Here is a 20,693-nt window from a genome sequence, read left to right on the forward strand (position 1 = left end):
AGGAGCTGTCTGCTCCTGAGCACCAGCCTAAGGCATGCTGGGCAAATGACCCTGTACTTCAGGCTCCTTCAGGTTCCTCTTCCTCAGTGGAGGACTGCCCCAGTTGGAAATGTTGGGGTGTAAAGTGCACATGTGTGCACACCCCCCACACCACATACACACACACTCCCCACTAGAAAGAAAAAAACCAAGGGGTATTCAACCAAAACTGAAAATAACCTTCGGGGTCAAAGGCTTTGGAAGCAGGTGTGTGCATTTATGACTTTTCACTTTTCTGGGAAAACTACTGCATCTTCTGTGAGTTTATTTCTTCCAGCTATGAAATGTAATGAAGAAAGAAAGAAAGAGGGAGCAGGCAGCAGTGAGGGTGCTGGGATTCGGGGCAGTGCCAGCCAGCTCAAGTTGGGGCTCCAGCACAGCAGGGCTGTCTGGGGCGTGCAGAGCTGCTGTGTGAGCAAAATGCGGCCATGAAGACATTCCAAGTGGCTTCCAGGAAGCGGCCTGTGTGCTGACACGCATGTGGACAGAGCAGTCTGGCTGGCCGCCTCTCAACACTGGTGTTTCCTAGAGCTTTCCACTGGCAAATGCAGCCTCCTGGAACTGAGGGACAAAGGTTTTGAAATAAGCCCTGGTGGGAAAGAAGGGAGAAAAAATTGTGGTTAGCACAAACAACATGAAGAAAAGTGCAACTCAGAGCTTTCAACCTAACTGAGAACAGTTGTTACTTATTGTCCCTGCATCTTGGGCTGGATTTTCCTCCGCTGCTCTGGCAAGGGCCTCGGGATTTTTCCAAGGGAGGTACCCGTAGCTCATCACTATGTATCTCTTGCAGATATTTGGAGAGCTTACATGCAGACTTTCCTGCCTGCCAATTCCAGCAGACATCAGTCCTCAGGTTCCACTGCCCCTTCCCAAGACAAGACACAAACAATGCCTGATCCAAGCTATGGAAGAGGCCATTTAACAACCCAGTGGTTAGAATCATCGCAGGGTTGCATTTTCCCTTAATTGGGTTTTTGACTTCAAATACACAAAGAAGGTCTGGGAAGAATTCTGAAATGCCCCACAGCGTGCATTCACTTCCAAACACATGTGCACTCTGGGCTCCTGGAAAGACCGCCAGGCTGGGCATTCATGAGAACATTCTCCAAACACAGGCAGGATCCAGGGCAGACCATGCGGCCTCTCAGACACCCAGGATTTTTTTTTTCAAGACAGGGTTTTAAAAGTGTTTTTTAAATTTTATTTTTATTTATTTATTTGAGAGCGACAGACAGAGAAAGAAAGAGGCAGACAGAGAGAATGGGCACGCCAGGGCTTCCAGCCACCGCAAACTAACTCCAGACGTGTGCAACCTCTTGTGCATCTGGCTAATGTGGGTCCTGGGGAATCAAGCCTCGAACTGGGGTCCTTAGGCTTCACAGGCAAGCGCTTAACCACTAAGCCATCTCTCCAGCCCCAGGGTTTTATTCTGTAGGCTAGACTGGCCCAGGATTCACTATGTAGCCCAGTCTGGCCATGAAGTCCCAGAAATCCTGTCTTAGCCCCCCAAGAGCTGTGATGACAGGTGTGGGCCATGGGGCTCAGACACCCGGATTCTACATTAGGAGCCTACATGTGCTAAGCCCACTCGGTGCCAGGTGCTGTGGGAAGTGGTAGGATGACCCAGATGTAGAAGAGAAGAGGTGAGATAGAATCAACATTGCAGCAGGAGGCTGGAGCATCTCAGGGTAACCATGGGCCCACGAGGATGGTCAGTACAGGGCAGGGCTAGGCATTACAGATGCAGGGGAGAATCATACTGGGAAAAGGAAGAGCTGCAGAGGAGTAGTGGGTCCTCCATTCCCCAGGCTTGCCGTGTAATCCCCTGACTAACTGTGTATGACTCCCATACAATCACTCCTTCCTACATCCAGCAATCCCCAAACAGTTACAAGAACTGGGAGGAGACACCAAGAAGACCTGTCAACTTCCACACAAGCTTGTCTTACTCTAATAAGCCTGGAGATTACAAGTACCAAGTAGGGGTGGGGGAGCTAACAGAAAGGCAGGAAGCCCATGTGCCTAAGCCATGAGATCTGAGAAGGCAGAACCCACCTGCAAGGAGAACAGAAAACCCCTCAGTAGCAGTAATGGGGTGAATGTCAGGCGAGAACCCACTGTGACTACACAGCCAGGGGGCATCTCTTTTCTTTTATTATTTTGTTTTTCGAGGTAGGGTCTCACTCTTAGCTCAGGCTGACCTGGAATCCACTATGTAGTCTCAGGCTGGCCTTGAACTCATGGTGATCCTCCTACCTCTGCTTCTCGAGCGCTGTGATTAAAGGTGTGTGCCACCATCCCAGCTCAGGGGGCATCTCTTGATTACAGCAAACAAAGTCACCAGTGACCCTGATGCCTTCCTTCCTCACCAAGCCCACTGCAAGTCTTTCAACTGGGTTGCTCTGTATGGCTGGGCTCCTCTCAGTCTGGGCACCTGGGCAGTCTCTCTGCAGCAGGCATCTGTGGGCTCCTCTGTCTGGAAGCTCTCTGCTCTCTGTGACTTCTGTAAGTGTCAGAGATATCTTACACCTCTCACTTAGATGAGATCTTCCTTGCACTTGCTCCTCCCTGATCTCCACTTCCCTCATGCAGACACAAGATCAAGCTCATGGTTCCTTGCAGACTTGCATCACTTCTCGCCGAGCCCTCTCCAGCCTGGCCTCCACCCTCCTCCCCTCCCAAAACTTTTCGTCCCACAGTCCCAGTCACCTGCCCGACATTCTGACCTATAAGTTGCTCTGGCCCCACAAAGAATACCAAGAACCCCACTAAGGAGGGCCCTCAGCAGAGGGGGTAGCAGAGAGTAGATATAAGAGTGCAACCTTATGGGAAAGTGTCCAACATATGACACATTCATGAAGTTCATAATCAATAAGAAAATAAAAACACCTTCCTCCATCCACTCCTGATGGACATGGCCCTGCTTCAGTCAAACCACTGTCAGTTTCCTTGACACTTGACTTCAAACACGTGTCCACAGTTGCACCAAGCCACAAGCATCCTTAATGCACAGGCTGAGTGCGTGTGTTGGAGAGGGGCAGTGCAGTGATGTGGCAGAAGACACCAGTGACCTACCAGGACTCTGAGTGGACCAAGAAGAGCTCAGGCTTTGTTCCCCAGTGGTGAGTAGCAGGCAAGCCCACCTCGATGGGAGGCTCAGAGGGCTGCACCAGACAAGAAGGCCTTTCATTCCTTACATTTTTCAGGGGCTGCTATATTCCTAGCCTTTGGAAGTGCAGCTGGGGGAGCCCAATGGCTCCTATTCAAAGGTCAATGTGGATCAGCCTCTGCTTCAAGGACATCATGGGCCCCTGGCCACGTTACAACTATCACACCAGGCAGTCCTCCAACACCTCTCTCAGGGCTGGAACCCACTCTACCAGCTCAGTTTTCCCTCGGAAACTTCTGGGGGAAGGGGCTGCAAGGTTTTTATACAAGAAGGTCTTAGCAACAGGCAACATGTTAGAGAGGCAAGCTCTTTCCTCTTCAGAAAGTTCTGAAGTTTCCTGTGTGTCCTGGGCTTTCCCTAGAAGGGCAAACTGTGTGCTACCAGGGGGGAAGTATGGCAAGGACGATTTAAAGGCATGATGCTGCCAGCTGTTTGCAGCGAGCACTTCTCAGCTTGGATCCTCATTAAGTCAGTAAGGGAGGGAGAGAAGGGAGAGGAAGAGGAAAATGACAACTGGCTCCCACCCATTTATAGATGTTTTAAAGTACTCTTTTCATTTTTATCAGAGAAAATGGAGAGCTGCCCAGAGGAGAAGACAGCTTGGTAATGACACTAATTAGTTATCGTTGTCTTTAAAACAAACAGACAAACAAAATACTGTGACCCAAGGCAAAGGGTCCAGTAAGCTTTTGAGGCACATGCTATGGTAGGGAAGGGGCCCACAGGAGACAGAGGCTTAAGGTAAGTCAAACTCCTCACCTTACACCAGAAGGGAGTCTTACCCTTAGATCAATGAGAGCGCAGCATGTCTTAGGGCAGAATATGGTTTTGATCCTCCTGTCTGATCTTAGCCTCTTTATGGTTTCAAAAGAACCAGATCCCAGTCCTATTCAAGAGTGTCAGGAAAATAAGATGCAGGGAAGGGATCCCAGGTGGAGACCTAGGTGCATCCTGAATAGGTTGGCAACAGGGGAGGCAGCCCAGATTTCAGGCCTCTGGTGGGGTGCAGGGAGAACAGGGCCAGGGGTCAGGACCTATCATGTTAGTGAACCTAGTTCTTTCAGTCTTGACTCTGGAACCTCTGTGGACTATAGTTCCTTCATCTATACAGCTGAGATTTGAGCCTGACGCTCTTCAAGGCCCATGGCTGCAGGATGAGGACTGGTCGGTTAGGGCATGCTGTCGGAGCAGGCAGACCTGAGCTCAGGCCTGGCCCCACTCCTCACTAACTAGACCCTGGGACAAGGGGCATTCTTCATCTCTAATGGTGGACAGGGTGGTGACCTTTGAGGTTCTCAAGAGGATTCGATGGGATGTCCAAGTAAGTACTCGGCATTGTAGCATGCACAATTGATTAATGGATGTCAACCACTACCATGGGGGCCAAGCTGGGTCTGGGGGAAAGAGAGGTTTAGAACCTATAGAAATGGCTGCAAGTGTGGGACTGCGGAAGAGGAAGACTTGTGTGCAAAGTGAGGAGCTGGGATTCTTGCCTTCAGACCATCTTTCTCCCACTGTCTCCTAGATGGGCCCTCCTGTCTCATGTGCTATACTGAGCTGGCAGCCAGGGGTACAGAGATGGTGGCTGTCAGTGCTGGGCACAAGCACTGGGACATTGTCATCTTTTGGGATGTAATCCTAGCTTCCTGAGGCATATGGGTGTTATCTGAGGGTTAGTTCTACAGCCAACCTGCAATTCCCCCCTCCCCCCTGCCCTGGGCCCTCATTCATCTCCTTCTAAATCTGCTTGGCATGCTCTGGGCTGCAGCTCTGGATAGAGGTTTGGTCAGGAAGGGGTAGCAGCTGTTGGTTAGAGGCATGCTCAAGAATCACCTGACTCTAGCTGCCCGAGACAAGGGCATAGTTAGTTGGCCTGGTCCTCAGACAGACTTTTTTATTTTGCAAAAAGTCTAAACAAATGCCTTCGTTCAAAACAAGACTTGAGTTCTGGAACTCAAAAATGCTTTTCTTTGAGCAATTGTAAGATGAGACAGATGATATTTGCTAGAGCCAGGCCAGCGTGGCAGTGGGGTGGGATGGGGTGGGAGAAGTGGTTCAGGGACGCGACCCTCACTGTCAGGAAATCAAGAACATATAAATCAAGCCAGAGGTCATATTTGCAAATACAGGCGAGTTCCAAACATCTGAGTCTCACTGCTTTCTCCAGTTTTACTCTGCAGCTGGGCCTTCAACAGGCACATGTTTTTCATCAGTCACATGAAAACCGATTGTGGTATGAAAATCAAAGCAGCCCTGTAAATGGTGTAAGACAAGTCCCGCTAATCATGCCAGTGGTCTTTGGTCTTGCCCTGTCCTCATTGTTTTGAACCACCATTGTAAATAGTGACTCATTCGGGGTTTTCGCCTCTTGTCAAAGGGTGGTACTTACAACAGGGTCACTACAAAGAGACCTGGTTCCATGTCAATGTCCTCCACCTCAACGCTTCCAAAGCCAATGCTACAAGTGCCCATCTAACTGTGTGCACCATGGTGAGCCAGTGACTATATGATGAAAGTTTGTTTGGCAGTTGTGCCCTGGGCAATAGCAGCCTGGCTCTCTGATATGGGCTTTAGGAACAAGCAAGTGTTTGTAATGGTTCATGGAGAGTCTTGTTACATAGGCCAGCCCTTAAGTGGGTCTGATTTGTTTTCAGGGGGTCCAAGCTGCAGATGCAGATACTTGATAGCATGCGGAGAACATCATGTCACACGGCATGAATAGGTCCTTGCCCTTAGCCAGATCCAATCTTCCCTTGGCTGGATTCCATGGCATCCTGGGTGTCCATCTCAGGCCAGCAAGGCCTGCCCTGGTTAGAGATGTTTGCATTTGTGTCTAGACTGCGTCGTACCCAGCTAGCCTCTGCGCCTGTGAGAAGGCTAAGGCTGTGGTCTCGGTCAGTGTTGCTGAACTGAATCAAACACTGGTTCAGTACTTCAGACATCAAAGTACTAGGATGAAATCATAGGGTAGTTTAAAACTCTAAAGTGATCAAAATTATCTAGCAGTTCTTTCTCTCTTGAAGCCTTCTTAGGAGGCCTCCTGGAGCCTGTCCTGGTCTGTGGGGCAGTTACAGCCAGTTTCTGCAACTGCTAGGGACAGGGTTTGCTCCCAGGGCTGTGGTCTCTTTGCTCTTTCACCATCCCACGGGGCCTTGAATGAGAAGCAGAAGGTGGAGAGCCCAGGACCAGCTGGCCAAAGGAAGGGTTGGACAAGAAGCCCCATGGGCACTGAGTCTCCTCGGCCACGGGCTGGCTCGCTTCCCTGGGTGTCCATCTCTGTGGACATATATCTGTCATATGGCAGCCAGCCTGCCATGTCTAGCCATAAGCTCTCTGAGGAAAGACCCCTGCTCACACACACCAGTCTTTGCACTCCTGGTTTCACATAGTGTTCCACACAGACTTCTCAAACAGATGTCAATATTTGGCTTATATGAAGATATTTTAGACTGACAGACTTTTGTGACAGAAAGCCAGCTCAGAGGTTACAGGGAAAGGAGAACTGAGAGGCTGCAAGGGCCTCTAATATACTTGGCATGGAATAGGGGCATGCCTGCATAGGTCCATTATCAGTGTCCCATGTTGTCTTCTCTCAGGCCTTCTCACAAGTGAGCAAAAGCTGCCCTGAGGGTCGACCTCACCCCCAAGCCAGTAGGCGAGACATCCCATCTACTTCCTCCCTGGCTGATGCTGTCTGCGCCGTCACTCATCTGATGAGAGAGTCTGGAGTGGCAGTGTGGCTATGGAGAATGCCTGGGATGACAGGTGTACCTGACTGAGCTGGGATTAAAGCCAGGGAGGGGGTAATGGGTACTGAGGCACTGTGCACACCTGCCCTCCCTGTCTGCACCTGGCTGGTGAGCCCACACAGTAGATTCTCTACTTGAAATGTCCAGGGCTGCAGGAGCACACAGTCAGTGCAGGCCAGGATGAAGATGCCCACGGAGGGGTGCAGGGGTCTGACCACAGTCCTGGCTACGAGCAATGCTGTTCATCAGCCCACCTGCTGGGGAGAAGTGGCCGGCTGTCTGACGGCAGTGAGTCACACCAAGGTCACAAATCACCCTCCAATGCTTAGTCAGTAAAATGAGGAGAAAAAAATCCCAAAAGATGGTCCTCAGAGAGGAAGTTCTCAGCACACCAGCAGGGCTAAAACAAGGGAAGTGTGGGGTTTAGGTCTCAATCACACACCTCTGAAATGGTGCCTCAAGGCTTCTTCTCAGCATTGTTAGGCATCAACTTAGTCTACTGCTAGTCCCAAAGGACCAAAAGAACCCTTGTGATGTCAACTCTTAAGAAACAAAGTGTCCTCTTCCTGGTGGGGCTCGGACAGGCCTGCCGATGGGATGGTGAATGTGACTTTCCCCCTGTGCGTCGGGATGTCGGGGCTGCAGCATGTACCTTCCCCAGCTGCACATGGTCCTGCCTGATGACTTTGGAGCACAGCTTTTGGTCACCTCAGTGCTTCTGAGATGCTTTCCTGGCTAGGTGGGCCCTCAAAGAGCTGGGGGAAGGCGCAGCAAGATGGGTATTAGCCTTCCTCTCTTTACCCTCGATGCTCCACCCTGCATCTAAGCTAATATCCCCAGATGGCTGGCCCCATGGCCTTCAGGCTGAATCACAGCAATTCCATAAGAACTCATTTAATAAACAGGTTCCTGAAGTCTCCTCTCTCTGATGGGGTACAAGGGCCTTCTAGAGACAACAGTCTTCAGGGGAAAAGGCAATTCTCACAACAGGAACTGGAGGTGGGCTCTGCTGGACAGTATGTGTGTTGGAGCAGGGGTGAAGGGTGCTCCCCAGAGCCTGGCTGGGGCTGGCAGGTGGACACCCTATGGGTCCTCTCCAGCTTTGGCAGGTGTTCTAGAGAGGTTGGGGAAGACACAGAGGAGGAGCTCACATGCTCTGTGTTCACAGGGCTCACTGCACTCTGCACCAGCCCAGGCCCAGCACACGCTGTCCCTGCATGTGCTCTTAGAACACAGCTCTTGGGCCCCAGGACACCAGGTACAGACAGTCAAGTCAGGGAGGGAAAGACAGGAAGAGCATATGTTGAGTGTGGACAAACAATAGCCACACACGCTATGAAGCAGGCTTGTCAAACAGTGGGCTGGACTCCGCGAGTGGGCTATACAACCCATTTAAGTGGATCCTGGCCAGCATTAAATAAGTGAAACAAAACCAGAGTTCATCACACGTGGCAAGAGGAAACATTGTTTTGTGAAACTTTTGTTTTGGTTGCATGTACTGAATTAGGATGTAAAGTAACTATCTTGCTGTGGATTGTGGTTGAAAACAACGCAGAAGCCACAAGTGTAAAGGAAGGGAGGCGCTTGCATGCGCTCTTGCTGGATGTCACGCCCCTGACGGAGATCTCTCTGCTTCTACCTGCTCTCCCCAGTCCGCCAGGTCCGTGTCTTTATTTTTGCCAATGAGAGATCAATGATCCAAAGACATCCAGTGGTTCTTCTCAGCTCACACAGCTGTGTTATTTCTGAATCCAGGGCCATAGCGCTCACTGAGATGGCCTGGCTCGAGTCAGGGGGCTTGGCTCCGCCCCTAGCTCTACCACATGAACCCTCCTCCAGTTTCTTATCGACGTGAGGGAGTGAGGTAAGCAGTCTCTGTCCTAACCACCATTTTAGCTAAACTTTCTTCTCCCTGATGGAAACTTCCATTAGAATTGTCATCTGTGTAGTATGATTTTCCAGCACTACGTATGGTCAGCCGCTATCATCCCTGCATTTGTTCTATAGCCCCTCTAACTGGCCCTCCTCCTGTAATTCATGCATTCAGATGCTGACTGGTACCCTGAAGGCCTACACTGGGTGTTTTCTCAGTAGGATTGTGACCGTGATAACAAGGGACAAAAGGAAGCACTTGTCCTTGTCATTTGTCCGCAGGGTTCTTCCAAATACCAGCGTACTTGAGTGAAATGCTGGGTGTCTGGAAGGAAAGTAACTGCAGGAGGGAACGTGAACATACTGTCTCTGGGGTGACATGGGAGGCACTATGAATGCTCTTTACAGCTGTTCTCCGGAAGCTTTCTTTAACATAGATGTCATTTGGCATCTTAAAACTCTCAAGTTGCTACAAAGGGCTATAATATAGATGTCCTACATCCCACCATGATCCATGTTCACATGGGCCAGAAATGCTTGAGAGATTCCAGCTGCTTCTCACTTGCTCGGTGGCCTTGGATGGGATATCTCACCTCTTTGGCCCCAGATGCCTCATCTGTAAGGTGAAGGAGTGGCTTCTGAGGCAACATCGAGTTCTGGCATGCTGTCATCTATTACTCTTTGTCATTATGGCTTTGGTATCAAGCCAGCCCTTTTAGTCAGAAGCAGTTTCTCCAGTGGAATTGGGAATTCAGTAAATAATCTCTCTTGGTGCCTTTGCTACAGAAGTTCTCTCAAGAGTCTTAGTAAGCATTCTCAGAGGCACTGCATATATCTGAAGTTTCTATATAGCTTCTCTTTGCCTCCAAATCAGACTTAAGAGTTCCCAAAATGATGGCCGGTGTCCAGCCTCACCATCTTCTATCCTCAAGTCAGCAAGCAACAAAACATTCGCACCCTTACAGACAGCACCTGCCCTAGTGATGGCTGGTTCCTGTTGAGGTGGAGACACGCAAGTGACTGAGGACCAGGCCCTCAGGGAACAGGGAGTCACTGGACCCCCAGGGCAGAGCTGCATGTGGGCCTGGAAGGGAAAAGGGTGCCCTGCTTTCAGTCACAGGGCAAGCCCTTCTCAGCTCACTCATGACTGATGTTGAGCAAGCCTTCTGCCTCAAGTTTGCTTTCTTTTCTGCTCAGAGCTCTGCCAGGCATTACACAGCAGGCCAGACGTCTCGTACCTTTAATAACAATAATAATAATAATTTGCATTTATACAAGGCCTTTCATCGGGAGATCTTAAAGTGTATCACAAACAGTAATTAATTTTCCTTTGCAAGTCTGGGAGCCAGCTCAATAGGAGCCCCTTAACTTCGCAGGTAAAGGGTACTTTCCTGGGCCATGAGCCAGGCTGAAGGCCTTTCCAGCTACTGGAACCTGCCCCCATGCCCTTGAGGCCTTGTTTAGCATCAGGCGCTACAACGGGAGACTGCTGTGCCAACCAGCGCCAGCCATTCATCCAGCCTCACAAGCTCCCTGGTGCATGACTGAGCCCCTCATCTGGTGCTGATCGGACATACAGAGCTGCAAGGAGTCCTAGGGAGCTGTCCTAGCAGCCCTGGTAGCCCTTGTGTGGGGTGATCCTCTGGGCCCGGCAGGATGAGCTCAGGACTTACAGATGAATCTAGTGAGGCGCTCCCTTCTGCACTGACTCCTCAATTTCTACCCATTCGACATAAGTTCCCTGGGGTTTTTTGACAGATGTCTTTGGCATATAAATTGTCCACTTTAGGGGCCACTCATGGCCTGTGTTTAGTGGTCCATGAACTGAGTGGTTGGATAGCTAGAAATTTCTGTCTGGGTCCTGAGGCCAGGCCTTTGTGAGAACTGTAGGAGTCCCCTGGGTGTTTTGGCTTCAGCACTGTGGTCTGTTCAGCTTGAAATGCATCTCTCCACATGACCCAGCCCCACCTCTGGGACAATTTGACACTAAAGCCTTCTGGGCTTCTTTTGAGGAGCTATATCTCAGTGATAAAGAAATAATCTAATTTTTTCAATGATCAACTACCAACTGAATTTTCTAAGGATCTCTATCACTTTTTTTTCCATGCTTGTGATGAGACTCTGGGCCTTATACATACTAGGCAAACTCTCTACCACTTAGATAAATCCTAATTTTTTTTTTTTACTTTAGAGAGAGAGAGAGAGAGAGAAGGAGACACAGAAGGAGAGGAGAGAGAACTGGCGTGCCAGGGCCTCTGCCACTGCATTTGAACTCCAGACGCTTGCGCCACCTCGTGGGCATGTGCAGCCTTGTGCTAGTCTCACCTTTGTGTGTCTGGCTTATGTGGGATCTGGAGAGTTGAACATGGGTCCTGAGGCTTTGCAGGTGAGTGCCTTAACTACTAAGCCATGTCTTCAGCCCCTAATTCTTAACTCTATGCAACAATAGTCAAAACTCCCAAGACTAGTTTTTGGAAAACAACCTGACAGATAACAATCTTGACTTTTTTCCTTTTCTTTGGTTTTTCTCTCCTGCCTCATTTCACCAGAATAAGTACTTGGAATTAAACTTGAGAAAAGGCTACATCTGCACTGAGCTGGGAACCCACACAAGGGCAAAGAAGTCCTGGATCTTCCTCCCTTGGGATCTGGAGGCCAGAGAAGCCTCAGGACTGGGGCAGAAGGCAGGGCACTTGGGCTCTTTGTCAAGAAGCCCTTCTGGAGAAACCACCAACTCCCTTGGGTGACATCTGGGCTCTAGCTACTTTGCTTAATTCCCGAGAGGACACTGACCCTCTCCTACCAAGAGCTCATCATCTGGATGAGACCTTTCTCACAGTGGTTGACCATGGAAGGCATTTTGAGCAAGTATAAGTTGGTTTTCCTAAGCCTGCACTCACATCAGCATGGTTTTGGGATGTGGAGACACAGTTCCCTTCTGTTTTCACTTCAAGTGGCACTGTCTGGTCCAGAACCAGAGGATCATTTTTGGCTTGGATTTGGTCTGGGCTACTGACCTGGGAGAAGACTCCTGGGGTCATGCTAGGGCAAGGAGAATCCCCTCTCACCATCCCCTGCCCACTGCATGGAGAAGAACATGGACTGGGGAATCAGAACTGAATTCAAGTATGGATCCACCGCTCACTCCGTGTCTCTGGAGAACTCGGGTCCCTGTGTACTCCTCTGTGGCTGCTATCAAGCAACAAGGGCAAGCACATAGGAAGAACTCAAGCCATGCCAGTTTCCTGTCCTTCCCACCCCACTTCCACCAGGCAGTGACAGAAACCAAGGGACCTTTACTTGTTCAGGACAGCAAATATTTCTTAAGTTTTCCTATTGCCAAGGCCCTGGAGGCCTGAGGCTGCCATCAAACAGTACCTGGGTGGGGCACTGGCTATTGAATAACTGAACCAACTGACTTCACACTTGGTATTTTGAAGCTTAGGATATGCAAAGTAAAATCTTAATCCAAGCAACAGTCATACATATGAACTAGATCTGTTCCTCTCTTACATCCATGAAGAAACAGGCTTGCAGTGAAGAAGGAATGCACCCAAGGTCAGGCCTAGCATAAAGGTGGAAGGGAGCCTGCATATGACCATGTGCCCAGCCACCAGCACACTGCCAGCTCAGGAGGGTCTTCTGCTGTCACCAAGGACCAGATGGGAAACAGAAAGAACCCCCAGCCCTCGTGACTCCTGTCAACCAGCACAGCACACTGCGTAAGGGGCAACATGAGCAGCATGGCAACCAGGAGCATTCACTTCAAAAAGCCGGGCCATCTGTCCCCAGGGAGATGTCTTTCTATCAGGCCCTGTGCATGGTCAATCTCAATGGCCCACCTTCCTAACTCCCCAGTGGGGTGGACAGTACATCTCCCCTTTATCTTTCCATCTTCATATTTTGAGGCTACTAAGAAGGAATGTTGTGTCCCCAGGACGTGCTTGGTCCTTAGCAAGGTGCTCTACGTGTATTAGGTTCTCAGGACGGTGATGAGCACCACCCCTCTGTTCCTATGACCGTCTAAAGCTGAGACAGATGGCAGGAGCAGATACTGCGTCTTGGGCTAGCTACTGCGGGTGCTCAGTCTTCCTTCCCATGTCTATAGCACCTGAACTCTGGGAACTGCTGACATGCTGGTTGGGGGTTGATGGGAATCTTTTAAAATTCATCCACATGGCTGGCCCAAATACAATTTCCAGAATGAATGGAATCAGCTGGGACCACAACACAGTATCACCCACAGGGAGCTCATCACTGCCTTTTCAAAACTACTCTGACACACACGGCACAGAGGAGAGTCCCAGCAAAATGCCATCACTGTAGGCACTGGGCAGCATGTAACCCAATACTTTGGGAATGAGGTCAGTGCCCCCGACAAGAAGCTTGTCTACTCTGGACCTTTGACCTTTGAGCATATTTCTTGGTGCTGTTAGCATGCTGCCTTTGAGACAGAACAATGTAGAAAATCATGTGCAAGAATCACTTGACAAAATCCCCACATGCCCAGACACATAGGGTTGGTGTCATGAGAGGCTACAGTGAACTAGGGTTAGCATCCAGCCTGAGCCTGGCTCACCTTCCTAACTCCCCAATGGGGTGGCCAGTATTCCCAGGGACCTATGCTCAGAGAAAGGGATAGCTCTTGCTTTACTCCAAGCTAATACACAAACTCTGTGTCTCCCCAAAGGGGCATCCTGTTCTGATCTGTACAAAGCCAACGTGGTCCTCATGGGAAGACCTTTCATCTCTGTGTTTTTGGCAAACAGGGTCCAGCACAGGATACAGGAATGAGAACTTCAAGAGGAAGCAAATTCTGTCCTCTGCAACCTTGCATGGATTGGCTTTGGAGAAAGGTGAAGATCAGCAACTTCCTAGTTAGCATTTCAAAGACCTGTTTAGAACCCATTACTGTTTCTCTTTCCACAACTCACCAATTACCACACCACTTTTAGCCATCCTCCTCCGTCCTACTGCTTAGACCTGTAAACTAAGGCAGACCCAGACAGTGCAAGGGTAGGTGAGGTCTGGCAGACATACAGGTTCTCACAGGGAGCATCTGTGGCTCCCCTTCCCACCATGTTTTCAAGCAGATGACTCATTCCCATCAGCACCCCTTCCCCATGGACATGAGCGACACTCGCCCTGAAGTAAGCCAGTGAGCACAGCCAAACCTACACACCCGAGAACTCGTTTTCCAAAGCTGGTGGACACCATGGATGCTAGAACCACCAGAACAGTGAACAAACACCCTGCAAAAATATAGCAAAGTAAGCCACCACCCTTTGTGGATTCCAACAATGTCAGAGTAGGCTGTGTATTGTCAACTACTACAGGCAAATAAAAGGCCATTTTTGGTCAGCCCCTTGTTAGTTACTCTAGGAGCTCCTTCTGTAAAAGAACTGCCATAAGTGCCATAGCCCTAGACCTGGAACATGGTTTCAAACCCTGGAATTCATCCAGTCCAGGTGTTAGTTAATTTTCTGTAAAGGGCTAGATAAAATTTTCAGCTTTGTGGGCCATGTATAGTCTGTCACAACAATTCAAGTCTGCCCTTATATAGATCATAGCTGCAGACATGATGTTAATGGGTGGAGGTGGCTGTGTTTCAATAAAACTTTATTCATAATAACAGGCTCTGGTAGCACTGGCCTCTGGCTGCCTGCCAACACCTTATCCAGTCTGACCCCTCCCAGTACAGAAGAGGAGAGGTGAGATGATTCCTGAAGGGAGTCATTTAGAGGTCCAAGACTTGACATACAATGGTTGGTGGGAAAAACAGATATTGATGCAAGCCAAGAAGCCACCAAGGCCAAGGTTAAAATGGCTATGTGGATAAAGCCATACAGGTATTTGGGACAGACCACCTACACATCCAGGTCAGTTTACAGAGATGGACCTAGAGCAACAGTAGTGGACTCTAGGCAGATCACTCATCAGACTCAAGCAAAATCTTGAAATGTCTCCGGACAAGGGCTGGAAAAAGAGGTCAAAAGGAACTGGAAAACCACTAGTACTTGTCTGTGAATATGAGAAGAAAATAGCAAATTCATTCTTTCCAGTCAGCAGCTAGTCAAACATCTAGCAGTACATAAATGGTCAGAAAGGACAAGCCCTCTTGTCCAGGCTGAGAACAGGTTGTTTTGGCTGTCAAGCATTTTCAAAACAAGTTTTCTTGGTCTCATGACAGGTTGAGGCAAGAATAAGAAAATGAAGAGTGGAAGATCCCATGATCACTCTGGGCTCTGGGCTTCCATGCGGGCTGGTTCTGCCTGCACAGTCAAGTCTGCTTTTGGAGCGTGCAGATAAAGCTGGTCTTAGGTTAATACCACCTTGCCAGAGACACCATTGGATGAACTGATTCCTCTAAGAACTCTCTGGCAGCCGGATAATCATTCCAGTCTGGGAGGAATAAGAGGTCAAAGTCACTCTTAAGCCCAAGGGTACTATTCTGCTGGAAACTACGCCCTGCTTTGTTTTAATTTTTACCTCATGTTACGTGGACTGATTCTTCCCCTGAAACTAAGGTTAAAAGCTATCTGCTCTGAGGTGGATTTTTCCATCTCAATCACAGAATACTAGGTTAGGGTGTGGCAGAGAAAGTAGCAATAAGGCCCAGAATGGGACAGGCTGAGATTAAGCTGGTCTTAGGAAGTACCACTGTGGTCTGAGGACCAGCAGCAGAGGGGTCTAAGCACAGTGCTCTGTGTAGTGGCTCAAGAACATAGCACCAGGCAGAGACTGGGTCCTACTTATCATTCCATCTAGGGAAATCAACCAAACAAGGGCGTTGGGGATTCTCAGACCCTCTGAACAATCACTGAAGAACCACAACAAGTGGAGAGAAGACAGAAGAGCTGTGTGATGGGCAGAGCACCTCCAGCTCCACACCACCATGATCCCCAGATTCCCAGAGCAGCATAAGCAGGACACTGCACACTGGGGTGGGGGGAATGGGGGGGTCTCAAGCCCTGAAGGATGCCATGGAGATACTCCACCCTGGAGGCTGCCTTTTAGTCTATGAGACAAGTTACCAGGCTTTGGAGCAGTCTTCATTCTGCCTATGGACTGCAAGAATGTTTCAAAGAAAGAGAAACCCTCCGTGGGACCTACCTTCAGTCTGGAGGCAGTGAAGGGTGACAGCCATCTGTGCCCAGGCAATAGAGGGCCATGGATAAATGCAGGTCAGTGCAGGATATTTTTCCTGCTTCATACCCAATGTGTGGGGAGCACAGTAGGGACCATGAGCATGGCACAGCTCTGTCCAGGAAGTGACCTACATGGAGCCTTTACACCTAAGAGATGAGAGAGCGACTCCTTCCCCAGACAAGCACAGACCATCCTAACCAATTTCTCGCTTGTCCCTCAATACAGATGGCTTCTGCCATACCCAAATCTCAGATCAACATGACTTTTTAGCATAAATACATCCTAATTACTTCAAGGAACATACTTACATGGAATTGTTCTTACTTATTGAAGCTTTATTGGGCATTCTGCATTTGAAGTTATACTCGCACTTCTCTCATTGGAGAGCCAGAGTGGGTCTTGGAGAGCTCCGGGCCTTGGAGTATAAAGGACACAAGGCACAGGACTATATGGTGTCTTGAGCATGCACTGCATACTATGTCTTCACTGCTTTTATTACCACTTCCAAGGCTAAAAGGGATCTCATATGGCTTATCTATCTGCACTAAGGTAGGCCAATGTAACATTACATAAGAAAAACTTCACAGCCTTCAGAAAGAGCATCAAATGCCTTAGCATGGTAGTTAATAACATCAGTTACCATTAACTGCACACCAACACTATGCCAGGCATTTTACAATCACCTCCCCATGAATGCTCACAATTCTCTGTGATAGAAGACTGCCATGCCCATGAAGCAAGAACAAAACAAAACCCATACTGGAAAGCAGCAGAACCTAGATCCAGTTTGGGTCAATCTTTCTACCTAGTGGGTCTCTTCCCTCCCTCCTCTGTCTCCCCATATCACTCCCATCTTCCAATATTAGTTTCCTAGAGCTCAAGAACACACAGGAGTCCAGAGCTCACAGATTCAGCTGGGCTAGCGAGCCAGCTTGTCCCAGGATCCCATGGCTGCCTACTGAGTACTGGGATTACGGAGGGGCCATCATGTCTGCCCAGTAATATGTGGGTGCTGGAATCTGAACCAGGTCCTCAGCCCAGTAGATGTCTTTAGCCTAACACCATGAAACAGCTGCCATGCCCTACTCACATCCATAGTAGTAAGCCATCATGGCTACACTAAGTCATGGCATCTCTACTAGGTACTGACTCCACGGCACACACAAAGAAGCAACTTACTGCTTTTCCCTCAGAACGGACTTTGGATTAAAGCACTGTACTAGGTGCACCCAGCCTTACTTCTGCTTATCTTCCATTTGCCATTGGGCATGACTAAGTGTCTGTGTGGGAAAATAAAAGTCACTGGAATTTTCTGTCTTCTTCTCACAGCACAGCCCCTCTCTTGATTTGGAGGCTACCATGAAGCAGCATGCCACTTTTGGCCTGTCTATTACACCACCTGTACCCCTTTTTCTCTTGCCTGTAGGCCGCAGAACACGCTTGCCTACAGGGATAGTTTACCGTCTCTTGATGGTTTGTGACACCAGGCCGCAAGGCTCTCAGAAGAGCTTTTCCCATGGGCATAAAGGCCATTGCCTTCCCGGGTGAGCTACAAAGCAAAGGCTCGCTCAGGCCACTACAGGCGGAGAAGAGGGGACATGTATGCAGGTTCCCTCACCTCCAGCCCTTTATTTCACTGACCACCTCCTGTGAGTAAGGGCAGGAGGCAGAGGGAAGCCCGAACCTCAAAGACAACTTGGGAGGGACACCGAGTTCTAACCTTTGTGCTGTATACAGCCTTGAACAAATTCTTTCAAAAAGTGAAGACATATGGAATGCCAACCACTACCAAGACTGATGCCTGACCTTTCCTCACCGTCACCATGATGGCTGGTGCTCGGCACGTCCCTGGCCAGCTGTGCAGACTGATCGCCGCAGTTCCTCCCGTGGCTCATGTGCTGTCCCTGGCTCTACTCTGAAGCTTCCTTTTGGTTGGTCATCCAGCCCAGCTCTGTTGGTGGCTGCAGATCCCAGAGTCAGGATCACAGCCCCAGTACCCAGTACTTCTTTGGCTTGTTTCTAGCAATGCTGACTTTCAGGATGGCATGGATCTAGTTCATCTTCAAAGGTGGCCCTTGGACTGAATGAGTGGACAAGACAGAACCCCATTTCTGCAGAGGCAAGGCCTCTGCCTCTCTGTGTCAGTAGGAGCCACACAAGGCACAGCACCAATCACTCTTGGATGCCACCTCAATTCTTCTAGCGAGAAGAGAAGGGAGCCCACGGCTGAGCCCTCCTGTCTTGGCTGGACTCCACATCACACACCACAGCCCCGAGCAGCCCTGGCGGCACCTGTCAGAAACCAGTGTGCACATCTGAGCAATCAGGCCTAGTTCCCAAGAAGCTGTTTTAACTTGACATCTGAAAATGTACTGCATCTAGAATTATCTCACAGGGCGTGTGTTCAGGGCATATGTGTGCACGTTCCACAGCTGAAGTGTTCTATAAATATCAGATGCAGGCTGTACAAAAGGCATCACGTACACGGTGTCCTTAATTCCATTTAGCAAGTTTTCAGTTTGTGTCTGACCTCTGGCAAGAGAAAAATGTTTCTTAACTTAAGTCAAAACAATGCCAGTCTACCTTAAACAATCTTTTCACTTAAAGTTACAGAAATGTATTTGAGCTGAATGATCAATAGGTAGGTTGATCTTAGCACTTTCAGATGAAGGTACTGAGGCCTCCAAAAATGGAGTGGACTTCCCTTAATCACACAGAAAATTAAGAGTGGTGCCCAGGTGGGATCCAGGTCTTTGCTTACTATACATGCTTCTTCCATCAGTTCCCAGGAAGTAATGCATCTTCCTAACTGGTTGATTATAAACCCCAATCAGCATTGCTACCCTTTCCATGTTGTATATTTCTGCAAGAAAGAAAATATGTGACAAAACTTAAAAGTCGAGGTGACTTTACTCGGTGATCAAGAGCACTCTCCATGCCAGGAGGGCACAATTGGGACCCCCGCCTGAGTCCTCAGTGGTCTTCACATGGCATAAACAAGTGATGTCACTCAGCAAATACATGCCAGCCCCCAGTTACTATTTCACACAATTCTGCTCGGCTTGGCTCAGGGCAGCTTTTTTGCTTTGGGTGGCTGAGGCCCGAGCACAAGCTCTAACTCAGTTTCCATTGAGAAAGCAGGGTTGACGGGGGTTGGGCGGCTGGGCTCACTCCTTGAAACAACCCTCTGAGGAACACAGACGGGAGACCTGGGGAAGAGGGACTGAGGATCTTGCTGAGAGAAATGACCTACTTCTCTTCTCCAGGGCACAGTGTAGACGAAGCGGGGCTGTAAACACAGTGCCTGGTACAGCCAGGGCTGTGCTGGTCCACAGTGGCGAGAGGCTGGCTCTGGGATGACGCTGTGTTAGCAGTAATTGATGGTCAGGCTTTTAAGGGAGCTTACCGTCTCTTATGGCCACAGATGTCAGGCTCTGATAAGCAGCACACTCTCTCTGACCTGTGCAGTTTGGAAAGGGTGCCTGGATGCCAGGCAGATTTGGATCCCTCCCCACTCGGTTGTTCTCTCTTATGACGGGAAAAACAAACCCTATTCTCAAAACAATTCTCTCTGAGAAGTTGAGGATTCAACCAGTCCATGTTATTTATTTGGTTTACTTTTCTCTATAGATTTCCAAGCCCCATGAGGAAAAAGTCAGGCAGGATGCCGGGGCTCACTCTCATAGGAGCCTAGGCAGGCAGGGATGACAGTCTGGGGGTGCAGCCTTCTCCAGTTCTTGCTGGCTCACCGGTGCTGACTTCTTTATCATCCTCTCAGGGTATTCAAGCTATGCTGGTCTGGGCCTGGAAAATTCCCTCTGTTCTCAACAAGGGAGTACAGCTGAGATGAGGCTGGGAGTTTTTAAAGGGAACTAGCCCTAGGAAACTGGGGAAAAATCAGGAGAAACAATAGAAAGCCCATGGATCACAATCAGTGGACTGCAGGTCTGCCTTGGAGGTCTGGCCCTGGAGATGGGCCTCTGGGGTCCTGCCTGGGCTTCTCTCCTTCTGCCAATGACTCCTCTTGCCCTCTTTGGCTAGGGAACAGGGAAGTGCAAACTGCAATTGCAAACTGCAATTCTTACCTTCCAACCTTGTACCCTTAGGTGTCAGATGGGAGTTCCAGGAAAACAGACAGGAGTGGAATGGAAAGGTTAGGGGTAAGTAAGTGATGGAGAAGAGAAGAAAAGAGGAAGGGAAAGGGAAATGGAGTGTTGTCTGGGTGAGAGGACCCAGTAAAAATACAGAGCAGGTAGATTCCACAGTCACTAGCTCACAGGCACAAGGACTCCAGGGACAGCCTGACTGCAGCTCATGTGCAACAGAAAGTGGCAGGTGCCCTAAGGCATTACCACAGTTCCTGGACAAGTGAGCACAAAGGTGCTCAGGCCCCTACCCCTTTGTAGAATTCTCAGGCCTTAGGGCTCCCACTACTGTGCTGTGAGGAAACCGTTGGAACTAGGATTTTCACACTGTGTTCCAGAATCCTAGAGGCCAGAGAGGCCTCAGGGGCCATGGAGAGGGCTGGAGATCCAAATCCAGTGGGACATTCATCCCATCTCTTGACTCCAGAGGAGATCTATTTTTAGCTGCTTTATTTAGAGGACTAATGCATGAGACTGGATTAAAGCATTTGGCAGCTAAAGAGAGCGTTGAAAACAAAGTGTCTTTGGGAATACTAGGGTAGAGACAATAGAAAGTCACTTAATAGC

The 20,693-nt window shown here is 49.4% G+C and overlaps 1 protein-coding gene across 1 annotated transcript in view; it reads right to left on the bottom strand.

The window, feature by feature from the left end:
• Positions 1 to 287: 287 nt before the first annotated feature.
• Babam2 (BRISC and BRCA1 A complex member 2) overlaps positions 288 to 20,693 on the bottom strand; it is a 442,166-nt gene continuing 421,760 nt past the window's right edge. Inside the window, exon 12 of the mRNA XM_004669403.2 lies at positions 288 to 628. Coding sequence (XP_004669460.1) covers positions 565 to 628 — 64 coding nt within the window. The 3' untranslated portion in view covers positions 288 to 564. The remainder of the gene's footprint in view (positions 629 to 20,693) is intronic.

Source organism: Jaculus jaculus, chromosome 5, assembly GCF_020740685.1.
Source record: "Jaculus jaculus isolate mJacJac1 chromosome 5, mJacJac1.mat.Y.cur, whole genome shotgun sequence".
Classification (NCBI taxonomy): Eukaryota; Metazoa; Chordata; class Mammalia; order Rodentia; family Dipodidae; genus Jaculus; species Jaculus jaculus.